Source organism: Vipera ursinii (genome assembly GCF_947247035.1).
Source record: "Vipera ursinii genome assembly, chromosome: 3".
Classification (NCBI taxonomy): Eukaryota; Metazoa; Chordata; class Lepidosauria; order Squamata; family Viperidae; genus Vipera; species Vipera ursinii.
The window spans coordinates 91343343-91363530 of record NC_139516.1 but is presented as its reverse complement, the minus strand read 5'-3'; the positions used below and the strand labels follow the sequence as shown (position 1 = coordinate 91363530).

The window sequence follows — 20188 nt, the reverse complement described above, 5'->3', positions numbered from 1 at the left end:
TGTAATAATGCCGCTTGGGGTGTGTGTGAAAGCCCTAATAAGCAGGCATATACATAGAATGAAGGCTACTGCTAAGCTTGTAAGCCGCCCTGAGTCTTCGGAGAAGGGCGGGATATAAATGGAATAAAAATTAAAAAAATTAAAATTAAAAAATAAATATGAACCAGTTGCCAAGCATCCGAATTTTTTTCACGTGACCACAGAGATGCTGCAATGGTTGTAAGTGTGAAAAATGATCATAAGTCAGTTTTTTCATTGCTGTTGTAACTTTGGACACCAAACGAATGGTTATAAATTGAGGATTACCTGTGATAGCTTTTTATCCATTTTGATACAATCTCAGGGCTACATTAATTTTATTCTGTGTACAGCTTTCCAGAAATTGCTGGAGGCACATCAGTATGTAGGCCAAAGAAACGTACAAGAAAAGGTTTGTCTAGGTAGCAGAATACAGAACAGGCTTAAAGAGATTTCATCAGATGTCCTCTTTGCAGCTCTGGGAAGAAACATCTCTTATCCCAAGCTGACAAAGAAATCATGGCTGGAAAAAAAAGAGTCTCAAATCTCATTTCCTTTTTACAGTATAGCTGGCAGTTTGAATTTGATAAGCTTTAATCAGGGGAAAAAAATGAGATATTTTTCCCAATTTAAGAAGGTAGAAATACAGTACTCATTGCAACAACATTTAAATGTTTTTGCTCGATGCACTTTTTTATGTCCTCCACCAGCATCTCTCTCCTGTCTCTGTTCTCTCCTTACTATCAAATAGAGGGAAGCTTTGGATGTCACATTTTTTTTATCTTTTGCCTTTTTATGATAGTTACACTACTTGCAATGATGACAAATGCTTCATAATTATACATCTGGCAAAAGCATCAGTGAAATATACTGAATAATAAAAACATACTGACTGCTAGATACACTGTTGTAATGGATAGAAAAGTCTTCTTCAGCCTGGTGTATCTACCTTAATATATCACATCACAACTCCTAGTTTTGTGCCACTGTATAAATAAAATCAATGAGGATTATGGAAATCATAGCCAAATCCCTAAGGCAAGACCAGACTAGCGAAAGATGAGTTGTGCTGTGCCAGAACTGGAGAAAACCAAGTATAATTTTAACATATTCTAGGAACAGAACTTTATAAATAATGTAATAAAGCGTTGTTCTTTAAACTATATGTTGCTATCAATTCTTAGCAAAGGCAAATGTGAAGAGAAATGATCATCACTGTCCATTAGTGACAACTAATATGACCAGCTCCAGCTATCATAACAGCTGCCAAGGGTTGTATGAATTGGAATTAAAAATATCTGGAGAGCATCAGATTGCCTATCTATGACCTGGAGAATGGAGATTACAGGGAAACCTTTTTTTCTTGTTCGTCAAATACACTCAGCCATATTTCATAGGGCTGCTGAGAGTAAAAAGATCTATATTATTTTGCAAGGGAAGAGCAGAATAAAAATATAGTGCAATAGAATAACAATTTCCATTCTTTTAAATTAACCCCACTGTTTCATAAACATTACAGTTTAAAATCTATTAACGACCTCAAAAGTGTTTGATCAAAACTGGACCCATTAATATCCCTTTTTGATAATCAAATGTTAAATCCTAAAACACGCTATGCCACTTAGTGACTTTTGTCTTGTTTCTCTTAATAAATAGTGTTTTAAGTTAAGGGAATTTTCTATCAAAAAGCAAGATCAACAAAGAATAGTTGGAATGAAAAATCCTGACAAATTGAAATTCCATTATCGTCCTGTCTGTCTGTCTAATCTACCCGTGTCTGTCTGTCAAATGCCTTAACAACTACAAGAAACTGCTTCTCTCGCTTAATTGCCTTCTATTGATATTATACTATAGCATCCTACCCAGCAGTAAATTTGATAAATATTGTCCTCAGATAAACAGATATAAGTTTGTAGCCTATATTCTATTAAGTCAAGGATATTCACAGGCTTTGATGAAGATGATGAATTATTTCTGCCATTCTTAACAGCTATGCACACAATGACTGATATCAGTATTTTATTCCTTAGGAAAGTCTATATTTGACTACAGTATGTGCATTAGGTTTATTGCAGCTACTTTATCTAAGATGCAAAATTGACTTCCAGCAGCATTATTGCTTTGCACATCCTTCAGCATGCAGGAATACTGAAATAGATAAGGCTCTTACCAGTTGAGCTCAATTCATGACACATCCCTGGAATTTTCCCAGCAACCGAAGTTGTTTGCTACTATTTTTTTCTGAGATTCCGCCCCCCCCCCACAAGTTATCAGTCAGCCCTACACACCTGGGATTTTCTGGGAATCCCTCATTCCAATACAAACAAGACCTACTCTTGAAATAATAATCAAAATAAAGAGGACAAATTTCCAACCCCATTGTTTGCAGCTTATAACAAGTATAACATTGTATTTTTTTTTCTTTTATGGTTGCATGCATGATACATATCAATCTTCCTTCCTATCCATAATTTTATATTTCTATTTTACATTTTCAACAGGGCCTGAATGCTTAAAAATTATAGATACATTTTGATGTTTATCTTCAACTCCTTCCTTCCTTCCTTCCTTCCTTCCTTCCTTCCTTCTCCCTGTTATTTCAATCTTCTGAAACTTTGAACAGCATGATTCTTACAGTTCAGTGAAATGACTGATTCCTTATGAGATAACAATCAAAAGAATCAAACTGATTAATTCAAAGGATGGCTTTTCCACAGTATTACAGATATAAATGTTAGAAAGCACTACGGAAATGCTTGCAGAAAAATGCTTTTCTCATCATAAAGTCCTTTTTAATGGCTTTTTAACTACCTAGTTATAAAAGGCTTTCCTTCTGCCTCCTAGCATAAGGAACAAATGTGTAATTAAAATCTGCAGCACTTTCCCCCCCTCCTTAAACCAGGATTAACTAAAGATGGATAAAAAAATAGGGAAAAAAAACCAGAGGCATTTTGAGGAGCTGCAGCAAGATTATAAGCAGAAACATTGGGAATTTGATTTGGGAGTCCTAATGTAAATGCCACATCTGTTGTTCCTACAGAAAGTGCTACTAGAATTTGGGAATGCTACTTATCATGATAACTATTATGATACCCTAACCATTACCAAAAAAAAGCGCTTTTCAGTACCAATTACAGAACACATATGCATAATTCCTAAACTAAATCTTTAGGTTAAATTTTAGGGCAGAACCCCCGCTACAAAACAAACCCGCAAACCATTTATTTTTAATAGGTCTCATCTAAGCAGGATTAATGTTTGTGTTATGGATGTTCTCTAAACTTGGTTTTCCTTGGTAACATTGTAATTATATTAAGCACATAACTTACTTTTGCTGGCTTTTTAAGGAACCTACAAACCACACTTCCTACTAGTTCACTGTTTATTGTCAGGGAAGGTAATGAAACATGTACAAGATCAATGTCAATCTCAGGGTGTAATAATAATTCAACAATTTAAACTCTGCGTTACATACATTTTCAACTATTATAAACAGGATTAAATTAGTATCTAATCTTTTCTGCATACATGATCTTACCTTTTGGGGTGATAGACATGCAAACTTCTATAATTGAATTCAGATGTATCCTGCAGAAATTTTACTGATATTTAATTGATCTACTGTATCTTTTTTCCTGAGGTTTTTATTTCTTATCTTTTGAAATATTGAAAACCATAGTTAGGTCTTCAAATTATCTATGTACAGACTTGGGTTTCAGACTGACCTCTAAAGCCTAAAAATAACCCAGCCCATAAGTAAAAGGAAGAGATTAATAAATCTCTGAAAAGATGTAAAAGAGTAGTCTCTTCATAGGGCATACATGTTATTAAAATTCATTCAAAGGCTACTCTTTATAATTATATTCACAGAGTCAGGATTTAAATATCAAGACAATGTCACTGCCAAGTGACAGTTCCTATGTGGATTTATTAAATTCTAGAAGCAAAAAAAAATTGGACTAAAAATATAACCTTAAGAAATGATGTGTTTATGGATATTCAGCCTCAGGATATTGCTGAATCTTTTGCTCTTAAGAGACTTACATTTTTATATCCCAAGCTCTTTTTTTCCCCTCCTTCAGTAAATGAAAATTACTGCCAATTTTCAAAGTAAAATTTTGAGTAAAGATTGGGAAATTATGTTTCCATAGCTGAACCCTTTTATCACTCAGCTGATTTCTTTACATATTTCGATGTCTTGTAGAATCTCAGCTTTATTTTAAACAGTATACTAGTTCAATATGAATTAATGGTTCACACAACATGGAATACATTTTTACCCCCTGATTGGGCCATTGAAAAGCTATAGAATCATGTAGGTAGACTCCTTATACATATTGGTCCTTATCTGGCAATGAAGTGATGCCTTCGATCGCATAAATTTGCTCAATAAATAAGCATGAAGAAATCCTTAGCAAGGTTCCTTTGAGAATCTCAAATTCTAGAGAAATACAGTTAGAAGAAGACATTCCTAGAAATATCCAAATCCACAGAATTGAAATTATTATAATCTTTGGACACCTCCATCTCCCAATTCAAGTCCACTTCTAAGTAGAAGAAATGACAAAATCTCATGTTTCCATGTATTTTTAGCAAGTATGTTCTAAAACCACATGGCTATTGATTTCTATACGTGACTGAAATATTTAGTTCTAAGAAGTAAATTTGTTAAGGAATACATAAAATGTTCTTCTATTATATTCGTCCTTGATGGTGGTGAGTGAAGCATAAAAAACAACTGAGCAAATGCCCCTCATTAATTTACTGTGAGGTGGTTGATCAGAAAGTCAAAAATAGCCAATGTCAGTTTATATAACGGATCACCGAAATAGAAGCAGATTTTAAGAAGCCAAATTAAATTGCAATATGTGACTCAACATAGGTCAAGGAACTGGTGTTAGTTGCCAGAGAGAACATTCATGAATGGCTGAAAGGAAGGAATATTCAATGTGTCAGATTTCTTTAGAAGATTATTTTCTTTTTACTTAAAATAAGATCTGTCCTAAGATTTGACTCAGCCAAATTTGTTTAAATCCAGTAACATACTTCTTTGTAAAATTTTGCTTTCCTGCATCATCTAGGGAGAAATGTCTCTTTAAATACAAGATGATTAATTATTTTTCTTTAAAAAGAGAGTCCCAATTTGTGTGTGTGTGTGTGCGCGCACGCACCAAATTCATGAGAACATAAACTTAATAATTTACAGAGGTGCTTTTAAGCGCATTAATAAAGGACAGCTGAATCTATTTTTTTTCTGGAACGCACAACTTTAATTTTCATATGTGAGAGATATTTTCACTTCTTTATTCTTTTTTGTTCAGTTTAAGGTACAAAGAAGTATTTCCCCCCCAGGCAATTTCCCCTCCCTCCCCACAACTTAATAATTAGGCAGAATCCGTGTCCTTTTGATGATTTTTAAAATATCATTTCAAACAACAGATAACAGTCCCAATCTGAATAGAGTATTATTAACAAACATATTTCTGCGTATACCAAAAGAGCACAAATTTGACAATGGGAAAGAATTAGATATATTTCATTAGTACATTCATTGGACAAATTTGTGTCTCTTACAGTATTTACTTATCCTCCACAATGCAGATGCAAAAAAACATGGAGTACGGCATAGAAATTTGGCATATCCCAACTCATAAGCACAGTGGGACATCACTGACATTTGCATAGAGAGGTGTCATATGCCTATCCATCCACCCAAGTACATCACATGTGACATTTTGGCATGACAAGTAGAACCTTCGCAGTATGTGCAATTTCTGCCTTTCCTCCTCCTCCTCCTCTTCCTCCTCCACCACCACCACCATAATCATCATCATCATCAAGTTGGAAGGGACCTTGGAGGTCATCTAGTCCAACCCCCTGCTCAGGCAGGAAACCCTGTACCTTTTCAGACAAATGGCTGTCCAGTCTCTTCTTAAAAACTTCTAGTGTTGGAGCATTCACCGCTTCTGGAGGCAGGTTGTTCCCCTGGTTAATTGTTCTATCTGTCAAGAAGTTTCTCCTTAGTTCTAGGTTGCTTCTCTCTTTGGTTAGTTTCCATCCGTTGCTTCGTGTCATGTCTTCAGGCTCTTTGGAGAATAGCTTGACTCCCTCTTCTTTGTGGCAGTCCCTGTGATATTGGAACACTGCTATCATCTCACCCGTCAACCTTCTCTTCGTTAAACTAGACATACCCAATTCCAGGTCCTTATATGTTTTAGCCTCCAGCTCCCTAATCATCTTTCTTGCTCTTCTCTGTACTCTTCCTAGAGTCTCAACATCTTTTCTACATCGTGGTGACCAAAACTGGATGCAGTGTTCCAAATGTGGCCTTACCAAGGCATTGTAAACTGATATTAACACTTCACGGGATCTTGATTCTATCCGTCTGTTAATGCAGCCAAGCACTGTGTTGGCTTTTTTGGCAGCTGCAGCACACTGCCGGCTCGTATTTAAGTGATTGTCCACTAGGACTCCAAGATCCCTCTCACAGTTACTACTATTGAGCAAGGTACCATCTATACTATAGCATAGTTAATAGCATAGCAAATTCTCTATGGCGGCCCACATCACATGAAAAACTATTTAAATGTTAAAGAAATATAAAAAAAATTACTGAAAATTTAGTAATCTGAATGGTACAATGCACTCCTGTATATCGAGTGTAGGAGAACTTCTATTTGCAAAAGATCAGGTTCTACTTTGCTGGAGATTATTTTACTTTGGAAGCATTAATCAGCATAATTATGACTTCAGCCTAAAAAAATTCAACACACCATTTTCCCTTTAGCATAGGTTAGTAGACAGCACAGTTTTTCTCTAAGTTCCTATGGTTTGTTGTGGGGAATGAAAATCATCCCATCACATGTCATTATAAAGTGTTACAATAATTCTGTATCTTTCTTCTCTTTTGTTTCAAGTTAAATTATCTACATGCTATCTTCACCTTGATATTTATTTCAGGTAGTTCACAACACAATACTGGTAGATACGATAGTCAAACCTATTAAAATAATTGTTAAAAGCATTTAAAAGGACAAGCTGAAGAACTTGTTTACCTATTTCACAGAAAGGGCAACAGTATACTTACCAAAAAGAGAACAGTGGCCATCTGCATGAGCATTTGCCTATGTACATTACATACACATGCTGTCAAACATATATACATCTCTAACCATGTATGGTTGTATTAAAACCAGGGCTTTTTTTGTCATAGAACGCTCAGAACGGAGTTCCGGCACCTTTTTTGGATGGAAATTTGTAGGGTAGGCAAGGCGGGTTGTATGATGTGTGTGAGTTCCGGCACCTTTTTTTTTTAATACAAAAAAAGCACTGATTAAGACACATTTAAATCACCCTTCCTTATTGAAATGCATGGACAGGTTGACTTTGGGCAAATCTAAGCTGCATTAACAAAGGGACAGAATTAAGAAAATGAGAAGTGATACTACAACTTTATAATGCCTTGCTAAGACCACACTTGGAATACTTCAGCTAATTTTGGTTACCACAATATAAAAAAAGAAGTTGAAGCTCTGGAAAGAGTGCAGATTAGAGTGACAAAGGTGATTGAGGGGCTGAAGGCTAAAACAGATGAAGAACATGGGTATGTCTTTTCTGGTGAAAAGAAGGACTAGGGGTGAAATGATAGCAGTGTTCCAATATTTGATGGGCTGCCACAAAGAAGAAGAGGTCAACCTATTTTTCCAAAGCACCAGAAGGCAAAACAAGAAGCAATGGATAAAAACAGAAGAAAGAGCGAAGCAACCTAGAACTAAGGAGAAATTGCTGTACAGTAAGAACAATCAACCAGAGGGATAGCTTGCCTTCAGAAGTTGTGGGTATGCCATCACTGGGGTCTTTTAAGAAAGGACTGGACAACCATTTGTCTCCAAACGGGTGGTGCCACTCTCCATTTGGAGAGGTGCGCGCGCACCACTGCCCGTTCGAAGAGGTGCGCGTGCACCGGGCGGCTGGGAGCCGCAGGAGACGGCTCAAAGAGCCGCATGCGGCTCCGGAGCCGCGGGTTGCCAACCCGTGGTATAGGGTTTCCTGCTTGAGCAGGGGGTTGGATTAGAAGACCTCCAAGGTCCCTTCCAACTCTTGTTATTCTATTCTGTTCAGTTACTCATAGACACATTGTTTGGCTTATTCTGGAGAAGCAGCAGGATATAAATCCAATAAATATATGTATGGCTGATACTAAGCATAGACGTTTAGTTCTAACTACAGCAGATGTCAATCAAAGTCAGTAGCTAATTCATGCCTGAATGAAGCAAAAAAACCACAACTATTTACACATGTAAAGCCACAGAAATGGAGCTTGAAATCCTAAGTGACCAGATTTTTGTCACATGAAGGAAATGCTACATGCTTTGATATGGCCCCAAATTAATGTCAATCATGCAGCGTTGGAAACGGATGGCAAACTTTTTCTTTTTCATTTGTCTTGTGTGTATAAATGTGATTACTAGTTTTTCAACCTAAAAAAGAAAATGAAGGCGACCTTATTGGTTTTATTCATATATCATTCACCTTACAGCATGGCAGAAAACACACATAGCTTAGAAGCCTCCGAGACGTTTCTCGGTGGGAATAAGTCCACTTTTTAAAAAGTATCAAAACTTTACTATTGCTTTTGATTATTAAAAAAAAAGCAAAACAACACACTTGGGCAGTTTGTGCATGTATATCTTTTCCATGTTGTGCTAGTTTTACCTCAGTTTAAAAAATAAATAAATCTGTGTTTCCTTCTGGCTTTTAAATTGTGCTATTTTATCCATGCATTTTCTTTCTTTACTTGCTTGGTTGAGATAGGTGGCCCTACAAATTTGTGAAACAAACCAACAAATAAATTACATCAGAAAGCAACCTCAAAAAATAAATAAATAAAAACCAGCCATTTATATAATGTTGATACAATACTTAGAAGTTGTATGACTTTCATTCACAAAAACATAAAAGGCAGTTTCTAACAAGGGAGAAGAAGGTAAAGCTCATACTTCGAAGAGCTTTTATAAAGAAAATGTAGCATCTGAATTGGTTATTTTCCTCAGCTAGCAGCCTCCCAGAGTAGATTTGTTATTGATATTGCCACAGCACCACTGTATTGATTTGTTGTTCTGCAGAAGACATGTATGTATTATTAAGGCATTTCCAAATAATTTTCATTTTGCCTTCTAAACTAGTCTGTTGAAAGGTATCAGATAGTTTAATTATTTCAGTAAACATCATCATGATACCAGATAGTCCTTTACTTCATAATTTTCTTCTCAGCAAATGAAAATGTACTGGTAATAAAAGCCACACAGTACTGTATTAATGATGCTGAAAATCTCTAAGGAAAACACTGAAGGTTCAACTCATAACACTGTGCCAAAATTACATACGGGAAGACTTTTACTTTCTTTTTAATAACCTTTGTTTCTTAATTTAGTTTTGATTGGCTGCGAAATACGCAGTGGCACTTGAAAAGGCTTGTCATCCTTAGCACTTCTGCTCCGAGAGTCACACAAACATAAACGTCCATCTACAGGTGCCTTCAAATTCTCCATATGAACTTTTTAGGAACAAAAGGGATAATGAAACTATTGCAAGTTGCCTTGCTGCACCACTTTATGATAGCCAAGGCAACTTTTCTTTTTTATATGTCATTATCTCAGTCTTCGGCATTTTGTGAATTACAAGTTTACAGCTTGCAGATAGTAGCACTTTATCTTTGCCAGAACTCCCAGTCCCTTCTTTACAGTATCTTTCCTTTCATAGAAGTATCTCAGAAAACAACAAAAATTTCCATATATACAAACGCCAATATACGGTATACTGCATTTGATTAAAAAAAGAGTCCCCCCATCTACATTTTTTTATTTGAAGATCTGGAATTAGTAGGATCCATTAGGATCTTAAATTAGCAGAGCTTTGGTTGAGTAGCATATTTTATTTTAATTCCAATCTTTATCAAATCAATATATTTGGACTTTCAAAATTTGCCTTATACTTTGCATTATCCTAGAAGGTTAAGTCTAACTAGTCTAACTAGCCCACTCTTGAACACAGGGCTTTTTTTCTCATAGAACGCTCAGAACAGAGTTCCGGCACCTTTTTTGGATGGAACCTTGTAGGGTAGGCAAGGCGGGTTGTATGACATGTGAGTTCCACCACCTTTTTCTTTTACAAAAAAAGCACTGCTTGAACAGCAGAACCCTGGTTAGATTCTGTCTGTTTTCCTGAAAAGCAGATAGAAGTACTAGCTAAATCTAGCTATGGGCTAGAATGATCAAATATAGTGAAAACTTGCCTTTATGTATCGCCCTAGCTTATAAATACAAACAAAACTCAAGAGAACTTTGAGCACAAAATTTCTCTTCTTAAATAATATAGCTGACTAGATAACACAGTAGGGATCTTGCTACAGTACTTGCCTTTACAGGCAATATTTGCTGAATGAATTCCCTAACCTCTTAGTCACAGGCATAATGAAATATACCAAGATCATAAATGAAGATTGCAATTCACACATTTCACACTTTTTAGAGCCACTGCACTCTATTTTTTAATTGGCAACTCGAGAATCAAAGAGATGCCAGTCTCAACACATGTTATATTAATGACCCCAGTTCATTCTTCCTGCTGAGGTGCAACTTGGGAGTAATACAGTTCTGCTTTTTGAAGCCACAGGCACCAAAGACCCTAATTGAGGATGCACTCTATCAGAAAGATTCCAGGCATATTTTAAAGAAAATGAAATCTATCATATCTAAATTGTTTAATTTATGTGATTTGGAATACCTTATGATATTAAATAAAATCTTGTGAAAGTTCTATGTTTGTCTTTCATTACCGGTATGAAACTATTCCTAAAAAGTTCAGGTGTCCAAAATTAAATAGATCACAATCCTGTCTATCAGATCAAATAGTCTGGATAAAGTTTCCTTACACCAAATCAGACTGTAATTTGACATAGATCGGTATTACTGACACCAGCTGATTGCTTTTCAAACTGGAGATCTGCAAAGCATTATGTTCTACTTATGAACTAGTCTTTGTACAAAAATGCAAATTCCAACGGTTCTCCAGAAAAAGTTTATTTCACATGTCATAAGTGTATGCCATAATTTAAATATAGTGGCTCACAGATAACTACAAGTAGGATGTTCTGCTGCCTATTCCAAGTGAAATGAGTAAGTGCCATGTCTAGGATCACTCTTGCGGAAATCTTACTCATCTCAACGAGGCTTCTGACTGGAGTTTGCTTCTTCGCTCTCAGAACATGACAGCGTATAGGTTGAGTCAAAGCTGATGCACAACATGTTATGAGTAATCAAATTATGCGAACATTACAGCATTAACCTATGCAATTCCATTCCTTATTTTGTCAATTTCCTCTGCTTTTATCCTAAGATTTTGTGGGGTACCGGTGGTTTAACAGAGAAGTGGTTTACAAAGTGTACAGACAGAGTCCTTATGTAAATAGTTTATAAAATTAATTATCTGCTTCAACATGGCAGATGTTAAATGACCACCAGCTGAAATGCTGTTGCCTATAAATTAGGCAACGCATCTGAATTACATCTCCCCTCTTTATTTTAGCTTCTGAATCTTGAGAGCCCAATCTCTTAAACAAGAATAATTTTGCAGATGTCAAGTCATAAGTCTCAAATGAAAGTGATGGTTATTTTAAATTACTAGATTATCCTACCTACCCAGAAAGGAGAATTCCCAAACCCTAATAATCCTGTTGGGTTCTTCTTATGTCTACCAAGAACTGAAAACTTGTTGAAAGAACATGAATGGGCAGCAGGTACAAAAGACCGCAGATTTAGTTACTGAACTGTGTTCCAAAATCAGTAACTTGGAGATGTGAGTCTCTACCCCTGCAGCCACTGAATGTTTACCCTTTTTATAATGTCAAAAAGACAGGCTTTCCCCTGTCTAGCTATTTCTGCCCTTCTATCCAGTTTTGTTCATGGCTTTCTCTTTTCTTTCCTTCCCAGTGCAAATTCTCCTCCTCATACTATCACCATCCTGAAGTTTCTTCTTTTTCTTCTATTGCTGCTAGAAGGAGGGAATAGAAATGTGTGGGTGAATTTGTACGTTCCTGTGTGCAAGAACGAGTTGTTTGTTATTCGTGGGAGAATGGTTCTTCTCTATAGAGGGTCACCTAATTTTGAACACTATTCATTTTAAATAGAGATAAGAGGGGAAATGTGGGAGATGTGGACTTAGTCTTGTTCTTTGGATAGCTTCTACAAGCCATATAAAGCACAACTTGCAAAAATGCACACATATGAAATGCTATTTTTTTGTGTGGAATTAAAATCTCTAGGGCTGGTTTCAGCTGGAGTTGTCAATCTTGGTTTGACAAGACATGAATGCTGGACAGGCTTTTTGACTAAATCTGTCATTTTTGTCCCTATTTATCCTTTCAGAAGAATCACCCTAATTAGAAAGCCATCCTCCATTCAATATGCAATTTTCAGCTTATGTCAGAGAAGTATATTTCATATCTTGCAGTTAAAAATAAAATAATAGCACTTGCAGAAGCACATAATCAAATACTGTATATTTAGTAAAAATGGTACATTTTAATCAGCTCTGAAAAACCCAATTGTTATAGCTACATGTTGCTGGATTATTTTCCTAAGAGCCACACAAATCCTGCAGAAGCCATGGTCTTAATATAAAATATTACATGGCATAGTACTGAAATCCAAAAATCATTTAGCCCTTAATCTTTAAAAAGCTGAACATACCAAAACAAATTTACCATCCAATCTAACAGCAATGCTTTTTGAGCCAAATCAAAACTTCAAAAATTATATAATACAAACTAAACAGATTTAAGTTAAATGTAAGTAAAATTAAGTTGATTAGTTATATACACTTTGTAGGATTATTATAGGGGCAAATGATTGAAAGTTAAAATTTAATAATAATGTTTCTGTGGGTTATGACTAGATGCAGTAATTTCAGAGCTGTCTGTGGTCCTGAGGCCTAAAAAAAGCAACAATTCAAGAACACTTTGCTTCATTCAAGTAGACCAAAATGGACTACTTTACCCTTCAGCTTTAAAAGCTTCTAGTAAATTCCTCTCTGCCAGACATTTTTCAGTCCCATAACAAACAATGCCAGCCAGTCTTAAACTAAAGATGTTGGTCATGATGCAGGAGACAGACATAATTCTGTTTCTCTGAGAGATCTATGCTCTATGCTTAAAAGTAAGATTTATACTTTTTGCCTTACCATTCCGCAGAAGGTCTCTGGTGGATTTCCACATGTTATATTAGGTGGATCCAGGTTTACTTTTACATGTTTCATCATATCTATGGCTTCAGGCTGACAGGCAGTATAATCCCAAATCTTGTCTTCATCCATATAAATCTGTGTTTTGCACACGTCATAATGTCCCCAAACTGAAGGATAGTGTTGCATTACCGAAGACACAGTAACCCATAGGGCATGGAGAGACAGGAATCTTGACAAATACATCTCTATATCCTTTTGAGTGCCTTGACAGCAATCACCAATATGGAACTAAGTGCAGTCTTTATTATACATAAATATACATGGAGAGAGGCAACCTTATTGCAAAATGTGTTCCAAAGGAGAGAGGAGCTTAAGTTACAATAACTGTTTTTTTTTAATTTTGCAAACTTTGGTGGAAGCCAAGCTTAGTATATATATATATATATATATATATATATCGTTCAAAGCCAAGTGAAGGATGCTTGTTACATTCCGAGGTGTTTCAGGACTTTTAATCACGTATGCAAATAATGTCCAAAATCAGGTAACAGTTTAGCAGTGTTGCCAGACCTCAGCTGTACCGTCAATAATCCTGAGCGATCCTCCTTTTTTTCCAGCCCATGAGGAACAGTCAGCCAAGCTGATGAATCAGCTGAAGGACCAAAATAATGATTTTGTTTACAGTCTATTTGCCATCAGTCGTTCTTCTCTTCTGGTACCAGCACCCTTTTAGAAACAATAAAAGTAAGAGTTACCGTTCCAGGATCAATGCAATAGAAAATACTTGAAAATGTTGACATTTTGAGGGCCTTGCTCAATACAAAGTATATTGGAAAAAACAGGGTAACCTTTACCGGAGGAGCTTTGCTAAAATAAACCAAATGTCTAAATCACAAATCACCAAAATTATTTTGACATGAGAGATTTAACTCTGGTCTCATTTTCATCTATCTATCTATCTATCTATCTATCTATCTATCTATCTATCTATCAATCATCTATCCATCTCAAGAACATTATTTTGTCAAAACCTGAGCTCAGCAACAGTACTCAAACCAGTCGCATATTTCATAGCCAAATGAATCTACCAAAGGTGTCAAAGCTTTTATTACAGTGACAAAGGACTGACAACAACTTGCATGCTTTTCATCTCTTCAAAAGAAGACCTCTGAGAGCTCAAAATATCTGTTACACATCTCAGCTTTTGTTAGCTTAATAAGTGATCTGATGAGCCCACTTCTGTCTCTTTGGATTTTTTTTTTCTCATTAGTACTGGAAGAGCTCTGCTTTTGTTTAATCGTTTAATGACAAAGATAACAGTTGGCTCATTTGCAGCTGATAATAATAATTCCTTATATAGATTTGCTGTTGTTGTTATTTTAAAGTCTCTTTATGTGTCAATTTCCACAGGAGAAAGCAATCTTCTTCATCTACCCTCTGTGTTCACTGGAGCGGGACATAAAATGCTGGGCGATAATTTAAGTGATAGAAAAGGCACATCAAAGAAATTCGCACACTAACCTCTGTCAACTTTGCAAGGCATTTAAACTCAAGGAATGGCTACTTGACAGCCCTTAGGCTCAATCCAACCTCAACACTTTTCTCTCCAACCAGATTTTAATTAAGTTGTGATAAAAGAACTGTCTACAAGGATTTTCTCTCTCTTCCTTCCTCTCCCTCTCCCTCTCTCTGCTTTTGTATGCAACTGCATTTGTGCACATTTGCTTGAGTTAAAAACTATGCCACATAAATTATGACAAACGTTTTAAAGATCTTAACCATTTGTGAAATTACAGAAGACTGGAGTATACAGATTTTGATTACATCAATCTAGAACAAATTCTAACAAAAACCTTTCATAAAAGTATTGCAGCATCCTGGTTTTTTATCCGCTTTAATGTATTAAAAAGAACGCTATATTTACTAAGTATTCTCTTAGTAATTATTTAGTAATGAGCCCTTCCCACACAGTCACTGAAAAGTAAGTATGCAGTCATATTGCTATATTCTTAATTATTCTTACTAAATTCCTACCCATGACAAAAACATCTGGAAACAGTTGTGCTGTTTCCCAAAACCAATATTTTTTTTCCTATTTGGGATCTGATAATCTGATGAGTTAAGAAAATGAGTTATGATATCACATGAAAAGAAAAACACTGCATTTTGGTGACCTGTGCATATAATAGCTTATGCCAAAAATGCTTATTTTCAGGCAGAAAGAATGTGGAATGCAAAGTGAATCTGTAAAGAGGTTCCTTTTATTGTCTTGGATCTGAATCTAGCTATAGCTCTGATGCAATGCCAACAGATGGCTGTATAATGTTTCCATAGCAAATTACAATAATTGCCCTATGGATACGTGGAGTTTCCTATTTATTTCACCAACCAGTGTTCTGTTAGAAAGTTCAGCTTCTTTTCAGGAATGAGGTACACCACACTCCAGCTTAGAAGCAAACTTAGGATTTTAAAGAGCTCAAAGAGCTACTTTTAAAAACCATGTCATCTCCTTCAGCTATTTCTTATATCTCCTTTTCAAGATATTTTTTTTCCCTTTGGGTTTTTTTTTTACATTTTTTATCTTACCTACTGATCACCAATTTACATCTGTGACTATCTGATCATTCAGAAACAAGATTTGGTTAATTTCAAATAACTACTCGGTGTGAAAGCATGCATTTTAAATTAATATTTATAAATAGAAACAAATAGTTCCTTGACTTGTAAAACATGTTAACAAATTGCCAAGAACAGCATCTAATGAATTCTGAAGAAGTGATATATTTCTGTACCATTTAACAGTGGTATTAAGTCCAATTCCTTCCAATACAGCTTTACTTCCAAGAAGCATATATTTCAACAACCTACAATAAAACAATTGGAGACTCATATCAGAATGCAAATAAATGAAAGCAACATTCAAGATGGCAGAAGATTTGCACTAAAATGCAACAAATGGTGCAAATGTTCTAGTGTATACTCTTCCCCCTAGATCATGAATTACTGCTGAAGCAAGTAAAAAGTCATGATTATGGTAATTACACAGAATTATAAGAGTGTAACATTGATCTCATTCAACAAGATGACAAGAGAAAAGTGGAGACCTTTGTGCAGGTGATTCAAGTATCAGAACATGCGCCTGGCATGCTTGACAAGAAACAGCCAATTACAGCTTAAATTTCTGGCACCTGTCCAGGGTGTGATTAATAGTTTTCATTACATTTCAGACATATTATTAATGTATTAAAAATGTCATGGTTTGGCAAGAGCTAATGCAGCATAGCTTAGCAGTCGGCAGTGTCTCATTATTAATGAGCTCATTGACACAAGGAAAGATATTGGCTCGAAGATCATTTGCTAAGGATGGTGAGAATTTTTAATAACAGCAGAATGCACTTGTAGACTGCAACTCACGAGACACAGATTTTCATTAAGTAAGAGCACGATGAAATAATCACTTTAATGTAGAAATGAACTTGTATATTTTCACTTCCATCCTAAACACATTTCTGTGGAACTGAATTTAATGTCAAGGCCATCCAAATAGTTAAGCCTGGAAGACTGAGATTTCTACTTGAGCTTTCTTAAGACTAAACTTTCAAGTTTGAAGATCTAGTGTGATAAAAAAAGAATAATGTAGGATTTTCTTCCAGGTTTTTTTTTCTTCTGTTCATATCTGATCAGGTCTAACACAACTGTTAAAAACTGACAGAGGACTATTTTGCTAAATCCTCTCTAGCGTTATAACCTTTGCTTACCATGTGATCACACAATCTGCTGTATGATGATCCCTAGAATTTTGCCTCTCAGTCTGAAGAAAAGGTGACTGCAATCCACTGGGGGGGGAAAAAATAGATTGTGCTAACAATATTCAATGAAGTTCTGGCACACAGATACCTAGAGCGTCCTTTATTACTGATAGCTCATTACTCCTACAGAATTTTAACCCTTACCAGTGCTTCTACAACTTAGCTTCCCCTTAGAGGCATTTGGAGGATTGCTATTTAGTCTCACAAAAAACCTTGTTTACATATACCTGCTGACACCCGCTGATACCCCTGAACAATATGCCAGATGCAATTAACTGTGAAAAACAACCACCTTCCCATTTTGATTAGCAACTGCTGACAAATTAAGCATCTTGTAGTGATCCGTTCCCTGTAAATAGCATCCTTCGCTCTGTTTCTTCTCTCTCACACAGATCCACACCCACAGACACACAAAGATCATTGTCTCATAATAGAAACTGGCACTAAGAAGCTGATTAGGTAGTTAATCAATAGAAGTCCCCGGTGAGGACTGTCTCTATATACAGAACTCAATTCTAAAAATAAAGTAAAGCCCCAATAACAGTTTTATATGTATTATTTGGAAATCTATCCTAGGCTTATACTTGGAGGCTTTTCTTAACATTATTATCTGTGAATCAAACTGAATGTAGTCCTTTGATTTAGGTGAAATAGTTATTTTAAGACACACACACACACACACACACACACACACACCATGTGAGGAATCTATACAGCAATTAGTCAACTGTAATTTAAGGATTGTGTTTCATCCACTGCTCTGTATGAATTCTGATTGAATTTTCCTGAACACCAACAGTAATAATGCTATAAACACAATCAAAAACATAACTATAGTTCCACATAGACACCCTCTTTAAATGCTTGATACATACATACATACATATAACACACACACACACACACACACACACACACACACACACACACACACATATATATATATATATATATATATATATATATATATATATATATAACAAAATTTCTGCATTTAAAGCCAACTTACTGGTTTTCATAAATGCTAAATTAGTTTGCTGAACAAGTAAAAATAGAGCAATACGAATATGTACTTTATGCCCTCAGTCTTGAAATAATGTCAAATTCATTCTGGTAAGTGGTGGGGAGGATTTCCAATTATCTAGTCAGACCAAGTTGTTTTTACAAATTTTACTGATGGAAATTATACCTATCATATCCTCAGGAATGTCTATCAGGTATTACACTTCTAACATGTAGCAAGGGAAAAGAAAGGCAAGGGAGATTTACCATAAAAATAGGACTGTGAGTCATATTTATCCTGTGGCAGACAATTCCAACTTTCTCTTGCCTGCAGCATTACAAGGAAAAGAAGTCCCCAAAAAATGTTACCAACTGTGGGACATCACTAATATTCAAAAAGCAAAATGAAGGCTGAATCACTGGCTTTCACTTCAAGGAAATATTCTTAGTTAAGTTGCAGGAATAGGTAAAGCGGTAATGCTTATCTATTCACAAATCACTTCTCCTTCTTTAACCATAGGTACTTTCTTTAGAAATGTCAGGATTTTCAACGACATAATGAAATGAATCCTCAAGTACTGATGGAAAGCACCCGTAATTACAAGTCCACCAGCATTCCTATGTCATGGCAGTAAATCAGCCATGGTAGGTAATCTTCTGCATTGGATAATTTCCTGTATCATTCTTGGGTGTTTTCCCGCCAAATTTTAAGCAGTTAATGGTATGCAAAGAAAGGAGTATTAAAGAGCTGAGAAGTCCCTGTTTTGTGAACAAGAAATTCTGCATTTCAGTCTTGAAACAGCATTTCTGGTTATGATTTACTTGTGACCACAGCCCCAGAATGAGTTTCCATCTATTATCACAAAGTGACATATTTTCCAGGAAGGATCCAAACTCTTTCAAAATGGTGTCATTTGCTGAGCCAACTTTCTACGACAGGGAGTTTAAATTAATATAAAACTCTTCTTCCATGGTGGACCTATTTAATATTTATTTATTAATATTAAATATCTAATATTTCTCCAATGATATAAATGACACTTATTTCTGAGGGAACTGTTAAAAAAGCATTTTGAGTCAGCTGCATTCAAAGTCAGAAGATCAGATTTGCTGCTAATAATATCCACATTTTATTCTGCATTTAAAAGAAATCTGTTTGGAAAACAGAAATACCAGCAAAGAAAGGCTAATATGAGAAGCTATTCTTAATTGTCAACTACTTCTTCCATTAAGCGTCACAAATTTTAAGCATTAGAGCTGTTGAATACCCTTTCCATCATCCGGTGTTTTTGAAGAGCTGGATACATTTCCTCTTTATCAGATCAGGCTGATATTTTAGATCTGAATTAAGGTCTGAGATAACACAACCTCCTCCACTATTTTGCTGCTGTATTTTGTATGCTATTTTTTCTTTTCTCCTTCAGGAAAAAAGGCTGTATTTGCAGAAACCAAAACAGGAAAAATATTCAGATTCATAAGTATGACATACTAATATCATCTCAAGCTACAGGCCATTCTATTCAAGGGTCTTCTGTTCATTCCTTGTTGCCGTGTTGTTATATATTCTGTAACATTTTTTAGTTTAAAACTGTGATTGTTTTTTTTAATTACTGATAAAAGTGAGCCCTCCTTCTTCTTTAAATGCAGTAATTATACAGTTCAGGAATCCATGGACACACATGAAGGTGATGTGCTGCCTGTAAGCCAAAGGATTAATATCTTCATTGCTTAGAAGGAAAAGATGCCAGTTTTGTACCATTCTATGTATTTGGGATATAAAAACGGCCAAACGGCACCTTCTACGAACAAAGGCTTTGAAATCCCCGCTGACAGATTCCCCCCCCCCTTATTTTGCTTAAGTACCAATCGGAATGCTTTTCCTGTGGAAGATTTCCAAATGAACGCTAGAGGGCGCAGTTTCTATTTGTATCTTTTATCTCCTTTTTCTCTTCTAAAATCTCTTAATTGGTTATTGCGAAGGGGGAGGAGGAGATGCAATAAAATCACATTAATTGTTGAATAACTGTTTGCAACAGAGCGATCCCTAAACAGGCCAGGATCCTACACAGGGTATCAATTGTGAAAAGAGTCAAAATTCCAGAGGATGAATGGGTGGA

At 35.7% G+C, this 20188-nt stretch overlaps 1 protein-coding gene across 2 annotated transcripts in view; it reads right to left on the bottom strand.

Annotated features, from left to right (window-relative positions):
• NTNG1 (netrin G1) overlaps positions 1-13503 on the bottom strand; it is a gene marked incomplete at its 5' end in the record, with an annotated part of 263764 nt that extends 250261 nt beyond the window's left edge. For both annotated transcript variants that reach the window (XM_083360484.1, XM_083360485.1), the window contains one exon: positions 13258-13503. In XM_083360484.1, coding sequence (XP_083216610.1) covers positions 13258-13503 — 246 coding nt within the window. The remainder of the gene's footprint in view (positions 1-13257) is intronic.
• Between the last annotated feature and the right edge of the window lie 6685 nt (positions 13504-20188).